This window comes from Suricata suricatta, chromosome 15 (assembly GCF_006229205.1).
Source record: "Suricata suricatta isolate VVHF042 chromosome 15, meerkat_22Aug2017_6uvM2_HiC, whole genome shotgun sequence".
NCBI lineage: Eukaryota > Metazoa > Chordata > Mammalia > Carnivora > Herpestidae > Suricata > Suricata suricatta.
In genome coordinates, this window is record NC_043714.1 from 42,868,105 (window position 1) to 42,884,028 (window position 15,924).

General features: G+C 34.3%; 1 protein-coding gene across 6 annotated transcripts in view; it reads left to right on the plus strand.

The window, feature by feature from the left end:
- Positions 1-15,924, plus strand: part of VPS13B (vacuolar protein sorting 13 homolog B) — a 740,094-nt gene that overhangs the window by 478,749 nt on the left and 245,421 nt on the right. For all 6 annotated transcript variants that reach the window (XM_029923832.1, XM_029923833.1, XM_029923834.1 and 3 more), the window contains 2 exons: positions 5,775-5,901; positions 7,864-8,007. In XM_029923832.1, coding sequence (XP_029779692.1) covers positions 5,775-5,901; positions 7,864-8,007 — 271 coding nt within the window. The remainder of the gene's footprint in view (positions 1-5,774; positions 5,902-7,863; positions 8,008-15,924) is intronic.

Below are 15,924 nucleotides of genomic sequence, written 5' to 3' on the forward strand. Positions count from 1 at the left end.
CTGGAAACCATATCCTACTGACAATTGAACATCTCAGTAAAATTGAATTGTTTATATATCAACATAGATATGCTTATCAGATCTTCTTTTAGAGGCTGAAATAAATGTGATCTCAGTCAACTTGTGATCTTTATCACAAATATATTAACCGTAGATTTGTTTTGTTTGTTCAGAGATAACTTTTGTTTGTTGTTTTGTTTTGTTTTGTTTTTAGGGAATGAGAATATTTTAACATTACTTAATTTTGCCAAAGTAAATTTTACTAGCATTTTATTTAAATGTCCCTTAAAAATTATCCTCATTTCAGGTTGTAGTTCTTGTAGCATTATTCACAGATATTTCGTATGTCTTTCTTTATAAGTTAATTAGGTCCCCTGCTGAAAGTTTTAACACCTGTGTTTTCCTTACTATTTTACTTCTCCCACCTTATAATTATTTTTAGTTATTTTTTTCTGCTAAACTGAGCTGCTCACATCCAACTTTGCCATTTTATCCCCAGCACCTGGCAGAGGGCCTGGCACAATAGTGGACACTCAGTCCATGTTCTCAAAATTTCACACAGCTGTAAATGCCACGAGAATAATATGGCAGTATAACAGGATAAAGGCCCCTGGGAAATTTCTTTAAATGAGGGCTCAGGGAAGGCCTCATCTAATACCTACTGACAAGAATGAGCTATCCATGCAAAGACTGCAGGGTGCTTCTGTCAAGGGTGTTCTTGCAGAGCAGAGAGACCTGGGTGTGGGAATCAGTGTTGTACTCTGAAGGACAATGACTGGCTGAGAGGAAAGGAATAATAGGTACAGTTTGGGGTAGGAAAGAGACTACATTGTGAATGGCTTTATAGGTCAAAGCCTATAGTTATATAAAATCCAAAGAGTTTGGATTTTATTTTAATTGCTTTAGAAAGTCACTGGATAGTGTTCCTCTTGGGGAAAAAGCCCAAAATACTAAACTGGGTTTTAAACTCTTACTTATATATTTGGTTTTTAAAGTTAGTATAGAATTCAAATTATCCTGAAGAATGCTCTATCTAAAAATAAGAGGAATCTCTACAAATAAGTACAGTTAACCAACTTATAACAAATAGTTTTCCAGTTATCAGATTGTTTATAATAAATGTCTGAATATTTTTTATATTGAAGAAGAACCACTACAGGGGATTTTCTCAGCTGATTAGCAGAACAAGACTTAAGGATCTCCAGGCATCTTCTGTCTGAAGCCCAGCTGTAATGCCTTACCAAGAAAATCTTCATGTTGAATAAAAACTGTTCCCTGCACACATAGACCATCTAGCACTTTTTATTCTTTTTAGTGGAATATTTTGGAAACATTAGTACTGTTTTTCCTACTTACAGTATGTTATAATATACGGTTTTTGAAATAGGGCTCTTAAAGTGCACTAATACTTCCCACAGAGTCATTTGAAAATGTACAGAAGATAGTCAGAAGAACCTTAGCATAAATTGGCTGAGCCCAAGAAAAATGACCATAGCCTTCCTAAACATGTATTTTCATGAAGGCACATGGCCTATACCAGTGCCATCGTGTGTACTGACAATTTCAGAGAACTCTGCTTTTCCCCATTTACAATCTACTCTTACCAGAGATTAACTGAATAGCTTCTGTTAACTTAGATGATTACTTTCCTGTTATTTGTTTAGCACTTTATAATTGTCCAAATGTTTTTGTCTTTACACAGGGTTTAATAAATTTTGATGGGTTTAATCCTCTATATTAGATACAGGTGCAAATCACTATTCCATTTCCTTGTTTTTTATGGACAGTGTAGAAATGCATTGTCATTGTTATAGTATACCAGAGAAATATTTCTTCTTCACCTCTCCTAACCTCATATTCTCTAGCATGCTATAGGTAATCTGTTTTCTCTATCTATTTGCTGTCTTTTTTTCATCATAGCTGGTCTCTTGTTTCACCAAGAGATGTCTGATGGTGGATGTTATTGTTTTTATCTGAACCAGGACTCATTGTGCTTCCTGAATCTGTCATTTCTTGTATATCTTCAGTTCTGAGGAGTTTTCGGCTATTAACTATTTGCTATTGTCCTTTTTCTATTCTCTCTCTTTGGAATACCAATTAAATGTGTCAGATCTGCCTCCCCATGTCTCATTTAAACTTTCCATTTTAAAATTTAGTATATTCTGGAATTTTCACAAATCCGTATTCTAGTTTATTAATTTTTTCTTGAGCTATGTGTAAAATATTATTCACCATGTCTATATCTTCATTTTAGTGACTTTATTTTTCATTTCTGGAAGGCATATTTGTTTTTCAAATCTGTTTTGATTCTTTTAATAATACCTTGGTTTTTTCTTCCCCAATTTTATTCTATGTAGTATGTCTTTAATAATTTTAAACAAAATTATTGTATTCATATATGGTAATTTCATTATGAGAAGTTCATTTTTTGTAATGTTTATTTATTTGAGAGAGAGAGAATCAGAGAGAGAGGTGGACAGAATCTGAAGCAGGCTCCAGGGTCTCAGCTGTCGCACAGAGCATGATGTGGGGCAAACTTACAAACCATGAGATCATGACCTGAGCATAACTCTGACACTTAACTGACTGAGCCACCCAGGTGCCCCTCATTATCAGAAGTTCTTGATAATGAATTTGGTAATGGTATTGAATATTCCTCTTGCTAATAAAAAATAATTTGGGGGTGCGGGTATATAAAATAATCTGTGATAAGGAGCTTATCTTTAGTTGTCTTTGTCCCTGAGAATCATTCTTGTCTGTAAGGGGGCATGTTTTCCAGACAGGTTTTACATGCATCTATGTCTGACAGATACCCCAGGGTTATGGAAAGTCTGATGCCAGTTTTATATAAACAACTCAGAATGGGTATTCCTAAACCAATACAGTAATATAAATTACACCTACCAAACATACATGGGGGGGGTTCCCATTATTTTTCATCTTCTGGGGAGATCTCTGTTTCTTCAACAAGTTCTCTTGTCAACATAGTCCTATTTTCTCATTCTTCTCTATTTCTGATAGAAAATGCTTTGTCAAACCTTCAGGGGCCCCAGATCTAGGTAGACAGCTCACTTAGACGTCATTCCCTATTTGAGATGTAAGGATTAGCCTGTTGTCTCAGTAGTATGGCCATGCAAAAAAGAAATCTGTTCCCTTCTGTACCTGAAAGTAATGCAACATTGGATATCAACTTTATTTAAATAGTAAATTTTTTATGTATTTCAAGTTTCTATTTAAATTTTAGTTAACAAATAGTGTAGTCTTAGTGCTCATTGTGAGTGCCCTCCTTACTGTCCATTACCCATCTACCCGTCTCCTCACCCACCTCCTCTGCAGCAACCCCCAGTCTGTTCTCTATAGTTCTCTTATGATTTGCCTCCTATTCTTTTTTTTCCTTTTCCCTATATTTAAGAAACAAAACAGATGAACATAAGGGAAAGGAATAATTTTAAAAATTTACTAGTCTATTCCATTTATTTAGAGTAGTTAAGACCCTGAAGTCATTAACAATGTCAGCTAATACTTTGAGTTTCACTTACCTTTTTTGTTTTTATTTTTATTTTTTAGTTTATTTTTGAGAGAGTTGAAGAGAGGCAGAGAGAGGGAGGGGGAGACACAGAATCTGAAGCAGGCTCCAGGCTCCAGACTCTCAGCACAGAGCCCAATACAGGGCTCAAACCCATGAACCATGAGATCATGACCTGAGCTGAAGTCAGACAGCCATCTGACTGAGCTACCCAGGCGCCCCCTTTTTTGTTATTTTAAGTTTTGTGCTCTTATCTAATAAAATATTGGCAGAATGTTATTCTTAGAATTATTTTTTCAGTAGTTATTTCTTTTGAAGTATTTTAATTTATAAATATTTGTAATGATTTAAAAAATATGTATCATTACCTCAAAGACTTACAAGAAATAACACAAAAGTTAACATTATGTACCAGAAAAGTTATAGTTTTATAATAAAGGACTATTGACTTACTACTTTTGTTTTATTTTTAAGGTCAGAAGTCTTTCATATGTTGTGTTACTGATTTAATTCATCACATAATGGGAGAAAATATGATATGTATAAGTACTCTTTCTTTCCCGCTGGGTGTTTTAGTTAATATTTGCTATTATTTGGTTCCCTGCCATCTTTTCCATTTTAAGATATTTTTAATACATCAGATATTTAAACACTCCCCTATGAGAGCACATCAGATGTTACATGTTTCTCACATTGGCCTTTTTATGGAACTTGAGCTATTAAGCTCTAATTATGGTGTCTCTCAGGATCACAACCTTTCCTCTGTATTCAGAGATTTTAATACTTCTTCCTGTTACCATCCATTCCCCAGAACTCCTAATTCTCTAAAATTGACGTTCTTGAAATCTAATACTTATGTGTCACAGAACCAGATGATCCAATTTGCTTTTTTGGCAGACACCATGTAAAGGTCTGCCCATTGCAAAATTGAACAAATGATACTAGTACTTTTCTATTTTCTAGATTACTCTGATGTAAAGGATGTAGAAAGACTTCAGGGTTATCTGAGCCTTTTCATGAGATAATTTACACTAGCTCTCTGATCTCAACTTTATCACTTTAAGTGAATAACAGAGACATACTTGACATACTTATAAGGAATATTAATTTAATTATTCCAAAGAATTTTTAAGTTATGGCTGGCTAATAACACAGACATATATATAAAACATATATATAACATGTAGGTATAACATATATATACTTCATAAAATGAATAGAAAATGTGACTTGAACTGAGGGTTGAAGGGAAAGGGGGAGGGGGTAAGGAGGTGGGGGTAATGGAGGAGGTCACTTGTGGGGAGAAGCACTGGGTGTCGTATGGAAACCAATTTGACAACAAACTATTAAAAAAAAAAAGAAAATGTAGACTTGAAGAACTGTGCTAGAATAAGATTTAATTTCTCAATAATGTTTTCCAGTTTCAATTTCTGCCATGTATGTAGTATTTCCTTTGAAATTATTAGCAATTTTAATGTAGAGTAGAAATATTGTGCTAAATAACTGATTACAGGTGAGAATGTATATAGAAGAATTAAAATAGAGGCCAAACGCCGCTCCACTATCAGGCCCAACAGTATAACTCTTATTTCCACTAGGTGGCCTTAGCCTAACCTCTGATCCTCATTTCCTCACAGGTAATACGGGACTATTAATAGTTTTTACTTCACATACATGGTTGTTGTGAAGACCATTCAGTATCAATGTCGCAAAAGCTGTTTCATGAACTATATATACAGTAATAATCCATGAACTCAGTTCTTAGAATTTACAAAAAGGAGGTCGGTCATTCAGAGATTAAGGGAATATACTTGTGAACCTAATAATGTTGGAAAGATGACAGTTGTCAACCAGAAGGTCCAAGATATTAAAAATAGGAAATTAAAAGTTATTACCAACAGTACGGTTATTATTGGCAACAAAAAATACTAAGTTACTTGTAAGAACAAAATGAATTAAAAACAAAGTTATTTGTTGAAAGGATATGACTAATAAAATTAGTTGCATCCATATTCCTCAATAATTTTTTCCTATCTTTTATTAATCTGAAGTTAAGAATTGAAGTTGTAAAACTGTGACTATAAAATGTACAATTAAGCACTCAAAATAATAGTGTAATTTTATCATACATGTTTGTAGTGCAAAGACTTGTACAAATTTAATGAGAGATAGCCCTGAAAAAATATATAGCTTGAGAGATATCCCTGAAAAAATATATAGCTAATCATTTTTTGCTTTTGTCTTTTAGCATACGGCGACATCAAGAAAGAAGAGCAATTTTGACTCCCATTTTAACAGATTTTTCTGTCCGAATAACTGGAGCACCTGCTATCATTTTCACCAAAATAATTTCTCCAGAAAATATGCACACTGAGGTTAGAATTTTTTTAGGCTTCATTTTAGTCTATGTAATGAAGTAGCGTCTCTTTGTAAGTTAGGGATTTTCTAAGTTTTAGTGTACAGGATGTCAAATTGCTTACTATTAATAAGTTATTATAGCCCCAAATTATTGAGTACTCTCTACTGTTTAATTATTGCTTTTCAGTTATTTGTAACTTCATAAAATCCTCATAATAATCATATTATGAGGATTTATAACTACTTTTAATCCTCATAATCTATTAGCTTCTACTGTCCTCATTTTATAGATGAGGAAACTGAAGCCTAGAGAGGCTAACTCAAATAACTTGTCCATATGCTAGAATCCATATTTTATGGATCCAAAACTGAGGTCGAAAGAGATCACGTAACTGACCGGTGTTACTAGCCAGTTACTGGTGGATCGAGATGTCAAGACTGATCACTATGGTATACCGCCTCTATGCCAACAACAGAAATGTCATCATATTGTGATCCATCATAATTTATAAAGTATTCTTCATGGAAATTCTTGTTATGCTAAAAGCATTCACAGTTACAGGCAGTTATGAAAAATTCAGAAAAATTAAGTAAAGGTTAAATATATTAATCTAAGCTGATAAAACTTCACATTCATTCTCTGAGTGTTTAAAAATAATATTTTTGTAGATGTTAATTATTTGATGTTTATTTTTGCCCTATCGGGAAAGTAGGTTAGGCATGGTATCTTTTCTTATCCTTAAAAAAATGTATAAAAATTAAGTAGGTCTACAAATATTTTATAGTTATTTAGTAACACAGTTGTTTAAAAATGCATGAATATATTTCTTTTCATCATTACTTGAAGAATAAAATTTCTAACTATAATAAGTAAAAACAAGGAATAGTTGTGGGAGTAACTTAAGACTTCTTCCTAAGTTATTTAACCCAAAATAAAATGAATATTCATTCCCAACATGCTGTTCTTTATGGCTATATTAAAAATGTACTCTAAGCTCTGTAGTTTGCATTTGGACCAGTCATAAGTCTCCTTCAGTCCGTTCCCTTGGATGACACTAATAAGGATAAAGTTTGTTGGACGTTTCCAAGCATTCAGACATTGTCCACATTCACTTCATGACAAGAGGCAGAACTTCTGCTTATTAAGTGAAGCTTCTGGACTGCTTTTCACTTCTTTCTTCCTTCCCTGAATGGTTTTCCAACGATGAATGTTGAAGTGACTCAAGTTATGCAGAACAGCATCAGTTAAGTACTAGACATCCACCTAATGCTGCCAAGATTTTAGCAGCTTGAAGAAGTGAAATTAATTAGTCTAGCTATCTTTGGCTTCAGCACTCTCTTTTGTGATAAATCATTTGGAGTGTATACTTTGGAGACTACTCAAACCATACCACTTCTGATTGTAATTGCTTGCCTACAATTGCCTGTTTATATCTGTCTGCCCAACTAGATTGTAACCTCCTCAAGAGCAGATTGCCATTCAGAGCTGACCTTATTCTTTGTGATATCCCTAGCAGTCTACTATAGTGCATGTTACTAGGAGATGCTCAGTAAATATTTGTTAGTTTGAATGAATGAACAAGATTATGCTAAAGAATTACATCATCACTTACATATGGAAATGATAGTAGTTTGAGGTATGAAAAAGCCAAATGTATATGAAATGGTAAAAAAAATATATATATGTATATATATAGGGTTTGTGTTGTTAGTTTGTTTCCCTGCAACTAGCACACAGCTCAGTGCACAGCAAGACCTCATAAATGTTTATTAAATTCATCCATTAAACTATGTCGAGTGGCTATGCTCTCCATTGCTGCTATTCTCATTAACATGTGAACTTGAGTCCCAGGAGAATTCATCAACGAAGTAAAGGTCAAATAAGTAAGAATGATAAATTATCATCTAATGGCGATCATGTATCTTTATCTGTATTCAGCTTTTTATTTATTTATTTATTTATTTTTTGTCCCTTTCAGGAGATTTTAGTGTGTGGCCATTCCTTGGAAGTGAATATAACCACAAACCTGGACTTCTTCCTAAGTGTGGCTCAAGTTCAACTCTTACATCAGTTAATAGTAGCAAATATTACTGGACTGGAACCATCAAGCAAGGCCACAGAGGTAACTATTACCTGATTTTCATTTAGTCTTACTGCATTTGTGCCAACTTTATATTCATAATAGGAAACCTATAATTAAATGCTTTCTGCTAATTACTCTAGATTTAATTTTATTCAAAATATGGTCACAAATTATATGGGATTGATGTTCTCTATTTTTGAAATTTGTTTGGTCTCTTTTTCTATCATTCACCTTTGCAAAATTGCTGTGGCTTAGCCTTAGAAAAGCCTCTGTTAAAATATATGACTTTGGTATCCTGCTGCAGTTTTTTAAACGGTACAACGCAAGAAACCTGGTATAACTTTCACTTGCTCAGATACATTACAGGAATAGGGCCTCTTTTGGAAGTGAACTTTGTAATCGTACTATGGGAATATCTTCAATAAACAACTTCTAAAGCATTCGTTTCCCATGCTCAGTGAAGAATGGACACAATCATAAAAGTTGAATGCCTGCCTAGAATTTTAATTTTGATCCGGTGTTGGTCGGAAGCCTGCATTGTAACCACAAAGCATGTCAGTGTGAAACAAAGGAAGCTTCTTCTTAGATGCTTCTCAAGATATGTTTTTTTTCTTTTTTGTTTTCATTCTTCCATAATCCTATCTGTACTTAGGGTACATCTCCTGTAAAAACTCAGGTGAAAAAAATCATTTACCTGTTAAAAAGACATTGGTTTTTATTTTTGTCAAGAATTATACAGAGGTCTCTAAGTTCTGTTTATTAAAAAGGAAAGAAGGAAAAGGTGTTTACTGAAAGCTACTTGATGCTAGGCAGCGTGCCAGGCATTTCCATGTAAGTTGAGTATGCTATCTCAACCATCTTGTGAGATTGATATGGGCATTATTATCATTTTACATATGAGTCTCAGAGATGCTAAGTGACCTGCCTGAAATCATTCATGAACAGCTAAAACATTGTGGAACTGAGATTTTAATTTAAGTCTTTCAAGTCAGTGCTCTTTCCATTCTACCACAGTTTGTGTGCTGTAACTATTATATTAGTCTCTCAGTCTTCTTTAGTTTTAAAAAATTACTTCAAAATGATAAAGCTTTTAATTTTTATAACTAGACCATCTTTTACCAACCATAATTTCTGTCTGCTCAGTAGCTTTCTTAAAAGGGCTATAGAGCTTGGGCTTCTGGGTGGCTCAGTCACTAAAGCATCTGACTTTGGCCTAGGTCATGATCTCACCGTTCCCGAGTTCAAGACCCATGTCAGGCTCTGTGCTGACAGCTCAGAACCTGGAGCCTGTTTCAGATTGTGTGACTTCCTCTCTCTCTCTCTCTCTCTCTCTCTCTGCCCCTCCCCCACTCACACTCTGTCTCTGTCTCTCTCAAAAATAAACATTAAATAAAAGGTCTGGAGAGCTATGTGGTCTCTAAAATATCAACCTTATTCTAATATACATTAGACAATGTATAAGGATGTAATTATATGACCTGAAAATAAATAGAGCAAAAGGCATTTCCCCATGGCAGTTTTGATGAAGTCCTTAAAGTAGGGTTGGAAACAATATTTTATATTCCTGTATTATTTGTGCCAAGTTTATGAATCTTTCACTCACATCAGTGAAATCTAATTCATAGATTTCTGAGGTGTTTTAGAGATGTATACAAGTTAGCAAATTTGTCATTAACTCTTAACCTACCTACTTTTGGCAGTTATGAATAAAGCTACTGTAAGTGTTCATCTTTTGACTTTTGTGTGGATATAAGTTTTCAATTCCTTTGGGAAAATACAAAGGAGTGTGATTGCTGGATCATAGGGTCAGAATGTGTTTAGTTTCATTTAAAAACAAAATAAAACATAGCACCAAACTGTCTTCCAAAGTGGCTTATACAATTTTGCCTTTCCTCCAGCAGTGAAAGAGAGTTCTTGTCATTCCACATCCTCACAAGCATTTGGTGTTGTCAGTGGTCCAGACTGGGCATTCTATTAGATGTGAAATGGTTCCTTTGGTTGTTTTAATATGCATCTCCCTGGCATATGAGGTGGAGCATCTTTTTGTATGCTTATTTTCCATCTGCATATCTTCTTTGGTAAAGGGTCTGTAAAACTCTTTGGCTCATTTTTTAATTGGGTTGTTTTCTTACTGTTGAGTTTCAGGAGTTTCTGTGTATATTTTGGAAAGCAGTCTTTCATCAGATGGGTCTTTTGCAAATATTTTCTCCATTTCATCAGATGGGTCTTTTGCAAATATTTTCTCCCAGTTTTTGGCTTTTTTTTTCTAATTCCCTTGATACTGTCTTCCACAGAGCAGAAGTTTTTAATTTTTGTAATTTCTTTCATGGATCATGTCTGTGGCATTGGATCTAAGAAGGCATCACCATAGCCAAGATTATCTACGTTTTCTCTGATGTTCTTTTCTAGGTCTTATAGTTGTGTGTTTTACATTTAAGTCTATAGTTCAAGTCTCATTCATTTTTGTGAAGGGGATAAGCTCTATAGGTAGATTAATTTTTTTGCGTGTGAATATCTAGTTTTTCCAGCACAATTTGTTTAAGAAACTGTCATTTGCTCCATTGTATTTGCTTCTTTTTCAAAGGTCATTTGACTGTATCATGAGGGTCTATTTCTGGACTGTCTGTTGTGTTCCATTGACCTATTCATTCCTTCTTTCACCAACACCTCGCTGTTTAGATCACTGGAGCTTCCCAGTAAGTCTTACAGGATGGCAGTGTCAGTCTCCCCAACCGAGTTGTTCTCCTTGGCTGTTGTGGAAGATGGCTCTTTTGCCTTTTCACATAAACTTGAGAATCCTTTTGCCAATAGCCATGAAATAACTTCCTGGAATTTTTATTAGGATTGCATCGAATGTATAAATCAAGTTAAGAAATGACATCTTGACAATATTGAGTCTTCCTATCTGTGAACACAGAATTTCTTTCCACTTTATTTAGTTCTTTAATTTTGTTCATCTCAGTTTTAAAGTTTTCCTATTTATATCTTGTATGGTTTTGTTAGATTTATATCTGAGTGTGCCATTTTTGGTATGCTTCTGTAAATGCTATTTTGCTTTTAATTTCAATTTTCACTTGTTAATTGTTGGTATATAGAAATGTAATATAATTGATTTTTGCATATTAACCTTATATCCTGCAACCTTGATGTAATCACTTATTCATTCCAAGCGTTTTTATATGAATTCCTTCAGATTTTCTACAGGGACAATCCTGCCATCTGTGAACAAAGATAGTTCTTTTGTCCTAATCAATAATATTGATCTTTCCTTTTTTTGCCTTACTGTACTAGCAAGGACTTCCAGTATTTTGAAAAATAGTAGTGAAAGAAGGCATCCTTGACTTCTATCTGATCTTAGTTGGAAAGTTTCAAATTTCTCACTCTAGGTTTTTTGTAGATAATGTTTATCAAGTTGAGGACATTTCTCTCATTCCTAGTTTACTGAGAGTTTTTATGATGAATGGGTTTGGATTTGTCAAATGCTTTTTATGCATCTATTTGTATCATCATTTGATTTTTCATTTTTGGTTTGTTGATGTGATGGATTACATTTGAGTTTTAAATGTGAAACGAGCCTTGTATACTTAGGGTAAATCCCGTTTAGTATAGTATATAGTTGTTTTTATACATCATTGGATTATATTTACTAATAATTTGTTGAAGATTTTTGTGTCTTTGTTCATGAGAGTTAGTGATTTATAGTTTGCTTTTCATGTAATCTCTTTTTCTGGTTTTGGTATTAGGGCAATGCTGGCCCCATAGATTGAGTTAGGAAATATTTCTTCTGCTTCTTCCCTCTGAAAGAGATTGTAGAGAATTGGTATAATTTCTTCCTTAAATTTTTGCTAGAAATCAGTGACTCTATCTAGGCCTTGATGCTTCCTTTTTTGGATGTTAATAATTATTGTTTAAGTTTCTTTAATAGATATAGGCCTATTCAGATCTTCTGTTTTTTCTTGAGTGAGTTTTGTCTGATTGTCTTTCAAGTAATTGGTCCATTTCCTTGAAATGGTCATCAAGTATGTGGACATGGATGTGTTCATAATAGTCCTTATTCCTTTATTATCCTTTTAATTTCTATAAGATCTGTAGTGATTGTTTCCTCTCTCATTTCTGATACTAGTAATTTGAGTCTTCCCTCTGCCCTTTTTTTTTTTGTTCTTTTTTTTTTTTAATTAACCTGGCTAGAGGCTTTTACTGATTTTATTATTTCTTCTATTTCCTTTGGATGGTGATAATACTTCCAGACAGTCTTTGACAAGGTTTTATATGAGAGATTAACCTTAAAAGTTATTCAAGAATGTGGTGAGTGATTTTTGTTGATAAAGGAAACATTTACACTATAAACAAAGGGGAGGAAAGATGGACAACCTTTGGAAATATAAATGCAAACAGTGGAACAATCTAAGGATTGCTTAAATCAACACTTACTATTAATTTTGATTGTATGGACAACTAACACATGAACTTTCAAGTACATGGCTAAAAGAGAAGCACCTGGGTGGCTCAGTCCGTTAAATGTTCAGCTTCATTCAGCTTAGGTCATGATCTCACAGCTTGTGGGTTCAGGCCCTGCATCAGGCTCTTTGCTGTCAGTACAGAACGAGCTTTGGATTCCCCTCTCTTTCTGCCCCCCGCCCCGCTACTCGCTCTCTTCCTCTCAAAAATAAATAAAACATTAAAAAAAGAGAAGCACTTTAGGCAATAAAATGACCAGCTGATGGTTTAGGCAAATTACTTCTCATGTTGATCAAAATATTTCCAATATATATTGGCTCTGAACAATGTACTCTGGATGGGGTGAGACCACTGGGTCATTCAGCCTCTATTTGTATTCTTTGATTTTCAGTGTCCCCTTCAACTGCTATGGCTTTCATAATTGCTGACTCCTAGAATGTTTCTCTTTTTTAAATTAACCTTTTCTTATTTCTCTATACATCTTATGACAAGCTGAGAAAGAGGAGAGATATATAAACATTTAATATTCAAAAAACCAAAATGCATTTCATATTTAAAAAGTACATGTCCTTTCATACTCCATTCTATACTTCATCTCTATGATGACAACTGGTTCTAAAACACAAGAACAACGGGATTGTTATTTGGGTTTCTTACATCCTAGTTCCCTGCCATTTACATGAGGTTGGAGTTAACCTCCTAGATAACTTCATAGTCAAACCCAAATGTATAATTCTAATTCTTCTCTGGAAATAGAGCTCCACTACTTCTCCTTGATTTCTGTCCCATTGTTTAACAGGGCTGTGGTGATTTACACGATTGGTTTACTCTTTAGAAGATTCTTTGCCTTCTTGCAAGATAATCTTGTTCTAATAGAGGCCCAATTGCATAAAAGTGATTATTAGTAGTACAATCATGACATTGATGCAAAAAGAATTAACCAGAGAGATTATTTAGTAACATATAACAATAAATGTAAGGAAATTTTTGAAAGAGAATGTGAATAAACAGAACTAAAGAATTTTAATTTGTGCAAGTCTGTTTATGGAAGAATAATGCAGGCCATTTTTATATAATAAAAGGAAACTACAAAAACATTAAAAATTTTCCTAATGCAGAAAACATAAGGTATGCAGTACATTATGAGGAATTGTTCAAAAACAAAACAGACAAATCCTACTTTTATACCATTTCATTTCAGTTGCTGTCACCCAAAAAATACAGCATGAAGAAAGATCATTTGTATCACATTTCAAAGTGTTAGACTACTTTAAAGTGAGATGAAAACTGAGTAGTTCAAATCTGACACACCATAAGGAACATAGAAAAGATACTACAACTAGCCTTTAACTTGAAAGGATTAGTTGATTTGTATAATGTAATGTTATTTTTTTAATCAAAATAATACATGAACAACAGTTGCTAGGCTAAATATATCAAAATAGTATCAGTCTACCTTTTTTAAAGTATTTTTTAATGTTTGTTTATTTTTGAGAGAGAGAGAGACGAAGAGACCAGAGAGACCGAGGGAGCATGAGCGGGGAAGGGGCAGGGAGAGAGGGAGACACAGACTTTGAAGCAGGCTCCAGGTTCTGAGCTGTCAGCACAGAGCCCAACCCAGGGCTCAAACCCATGAACCGCTAAGAACATGACTTGAGCCAAAGTAAGACACTCAACTGACTGAGCCACCCAGGGTACCCTAAAAATATTTTTAATGTTTATTTTTGAGATGTATAGTTAGAACCTGAGCCGGGAGGAGCAGAGAGAGATGGAGACAGAATCTGAAGCAGGCTCCAGGCTCTGAGCTGTCAGCACAGAGCCTGATGCAGGGCTAAAATTCATGAGCCGTGAGATCATGACCTGAGCTGAAGTCACATGCTTAACCAGCTGAGCCACCCAGGCGCCCCTCAAAATAGTATCAGTCTCCTAATAACCTGAACTCATCCTGCTTAGCCACTTTTAACTCGTCTGGTATTTATCTCCATATTTCTGAATAAAATGAATAGACTACAATCTCTTGATTTACTCATTTTAGTATTACCTATTCACTTGCTATTTATCATAGATGAGGATTCCATCTCTGACACTTCCTTCTACTCTTCCATCTTCCCATATTATATCATAATTTTATATCCTATTTTTAGAGTCAATAAGAACTATTTTCATTATAAAGACTATGTAAATATTGTTTATTGCTTAGCAAAATAATAAAATGTGATTTTATTTCCTGTGATTGTTTTTTCTGAAATTAGTCATTGCCACTTTTTTATTTGCTCAGGTTTTTAAAAAAAAAAATCTCTACTTCTTTTACCTTTCTCTCCACCCCACACCCAAGTCCCACCAATGACTCTGTTTAATGCCAATAATTTAATTTTTCACATTTTTCAACTTATAGAATAATGCCACTTCCCTCCTCCCCCCTCAATTTTTTCTAAGCTCCTCTTTCTTCCTTCTCCATTCTGGACTGGTAGTTCCCTAAACCTGCTGCCACCAGACACAGTGGAGTCAGATGAGAGAAGACTGTGATTTTTGAGGTCAGTGTAAAGTTAGAGAAATTAAGGGTATCAAGTAACTAAAATTTGTTTCTATGAATATAAATTAGAAAAGTTGCCAATATCTTTATCTCACCATTTAAAATATCAAGTATTTGAGTTCCTATATAAAAAATTTATTTGTATAGAAAATATTATAAGATTTATGATATATATCTAACAGAGTTTACTTGGCCGTTTTTATGGTTTGCAATAAAACAGTATAATATGTTGGTTTTTTTGTTATGTACTGTGATTGAGTGTATACCCTATGGAGTGATAGTGGAAGTTGTTTTTTTAGTGGTTTTATTACTCAGTGTGGAAATAATTTGCTTAAGAGTTATTCTTCATTTTAGAAATTGGTTTTTAGTGATTGGGAAGGATTCTTGCTAGGCATACTTGACCAATCTAAGGATTGTTAGCAATAATTAGAACTAGGAATTTCATAGTAAAGAAGAGGAGAAGGGGCTTTGAGTGGTGGGGCAGTAACAGAGGTTTTTTGGAGCAGAACATTAGACTAGAGGAGGGAAATAAGAGGCAATGTGTACCCCGAGAACACAGGTCAGTGGAGGTGAAGCTTGAAAACAGGAACTGAGACCAGTATGGAGGAGGATGTTGGTGTTCTGATTCTTGATGTAGGCATGAATGGAAAGCCCATATTGAAGGTTACATATTTCTTTATTTAAAAAGGAGATTGGAATTTTGGGTGATGTATATGTGTTGATTTTCCATCAGTGTTACTATGCTGAGTATTTGTTTCCCTTCAGAGGCACCTGGATCTACCACTGGTAACCAGGCAATAAACACAGGCACCAATAAAATATGGATTCAAGCAGAGCCTTAAATGGACAAGAGGGCCTGTGAGGAAATACCCCGAATTTCTTAAAATCTAGACCTGGAAAAGATATTAAGTATTTTATTGCCTATCCTCTCCAAGAGAAGGACTTCTTAGGTGCATTGAACTACC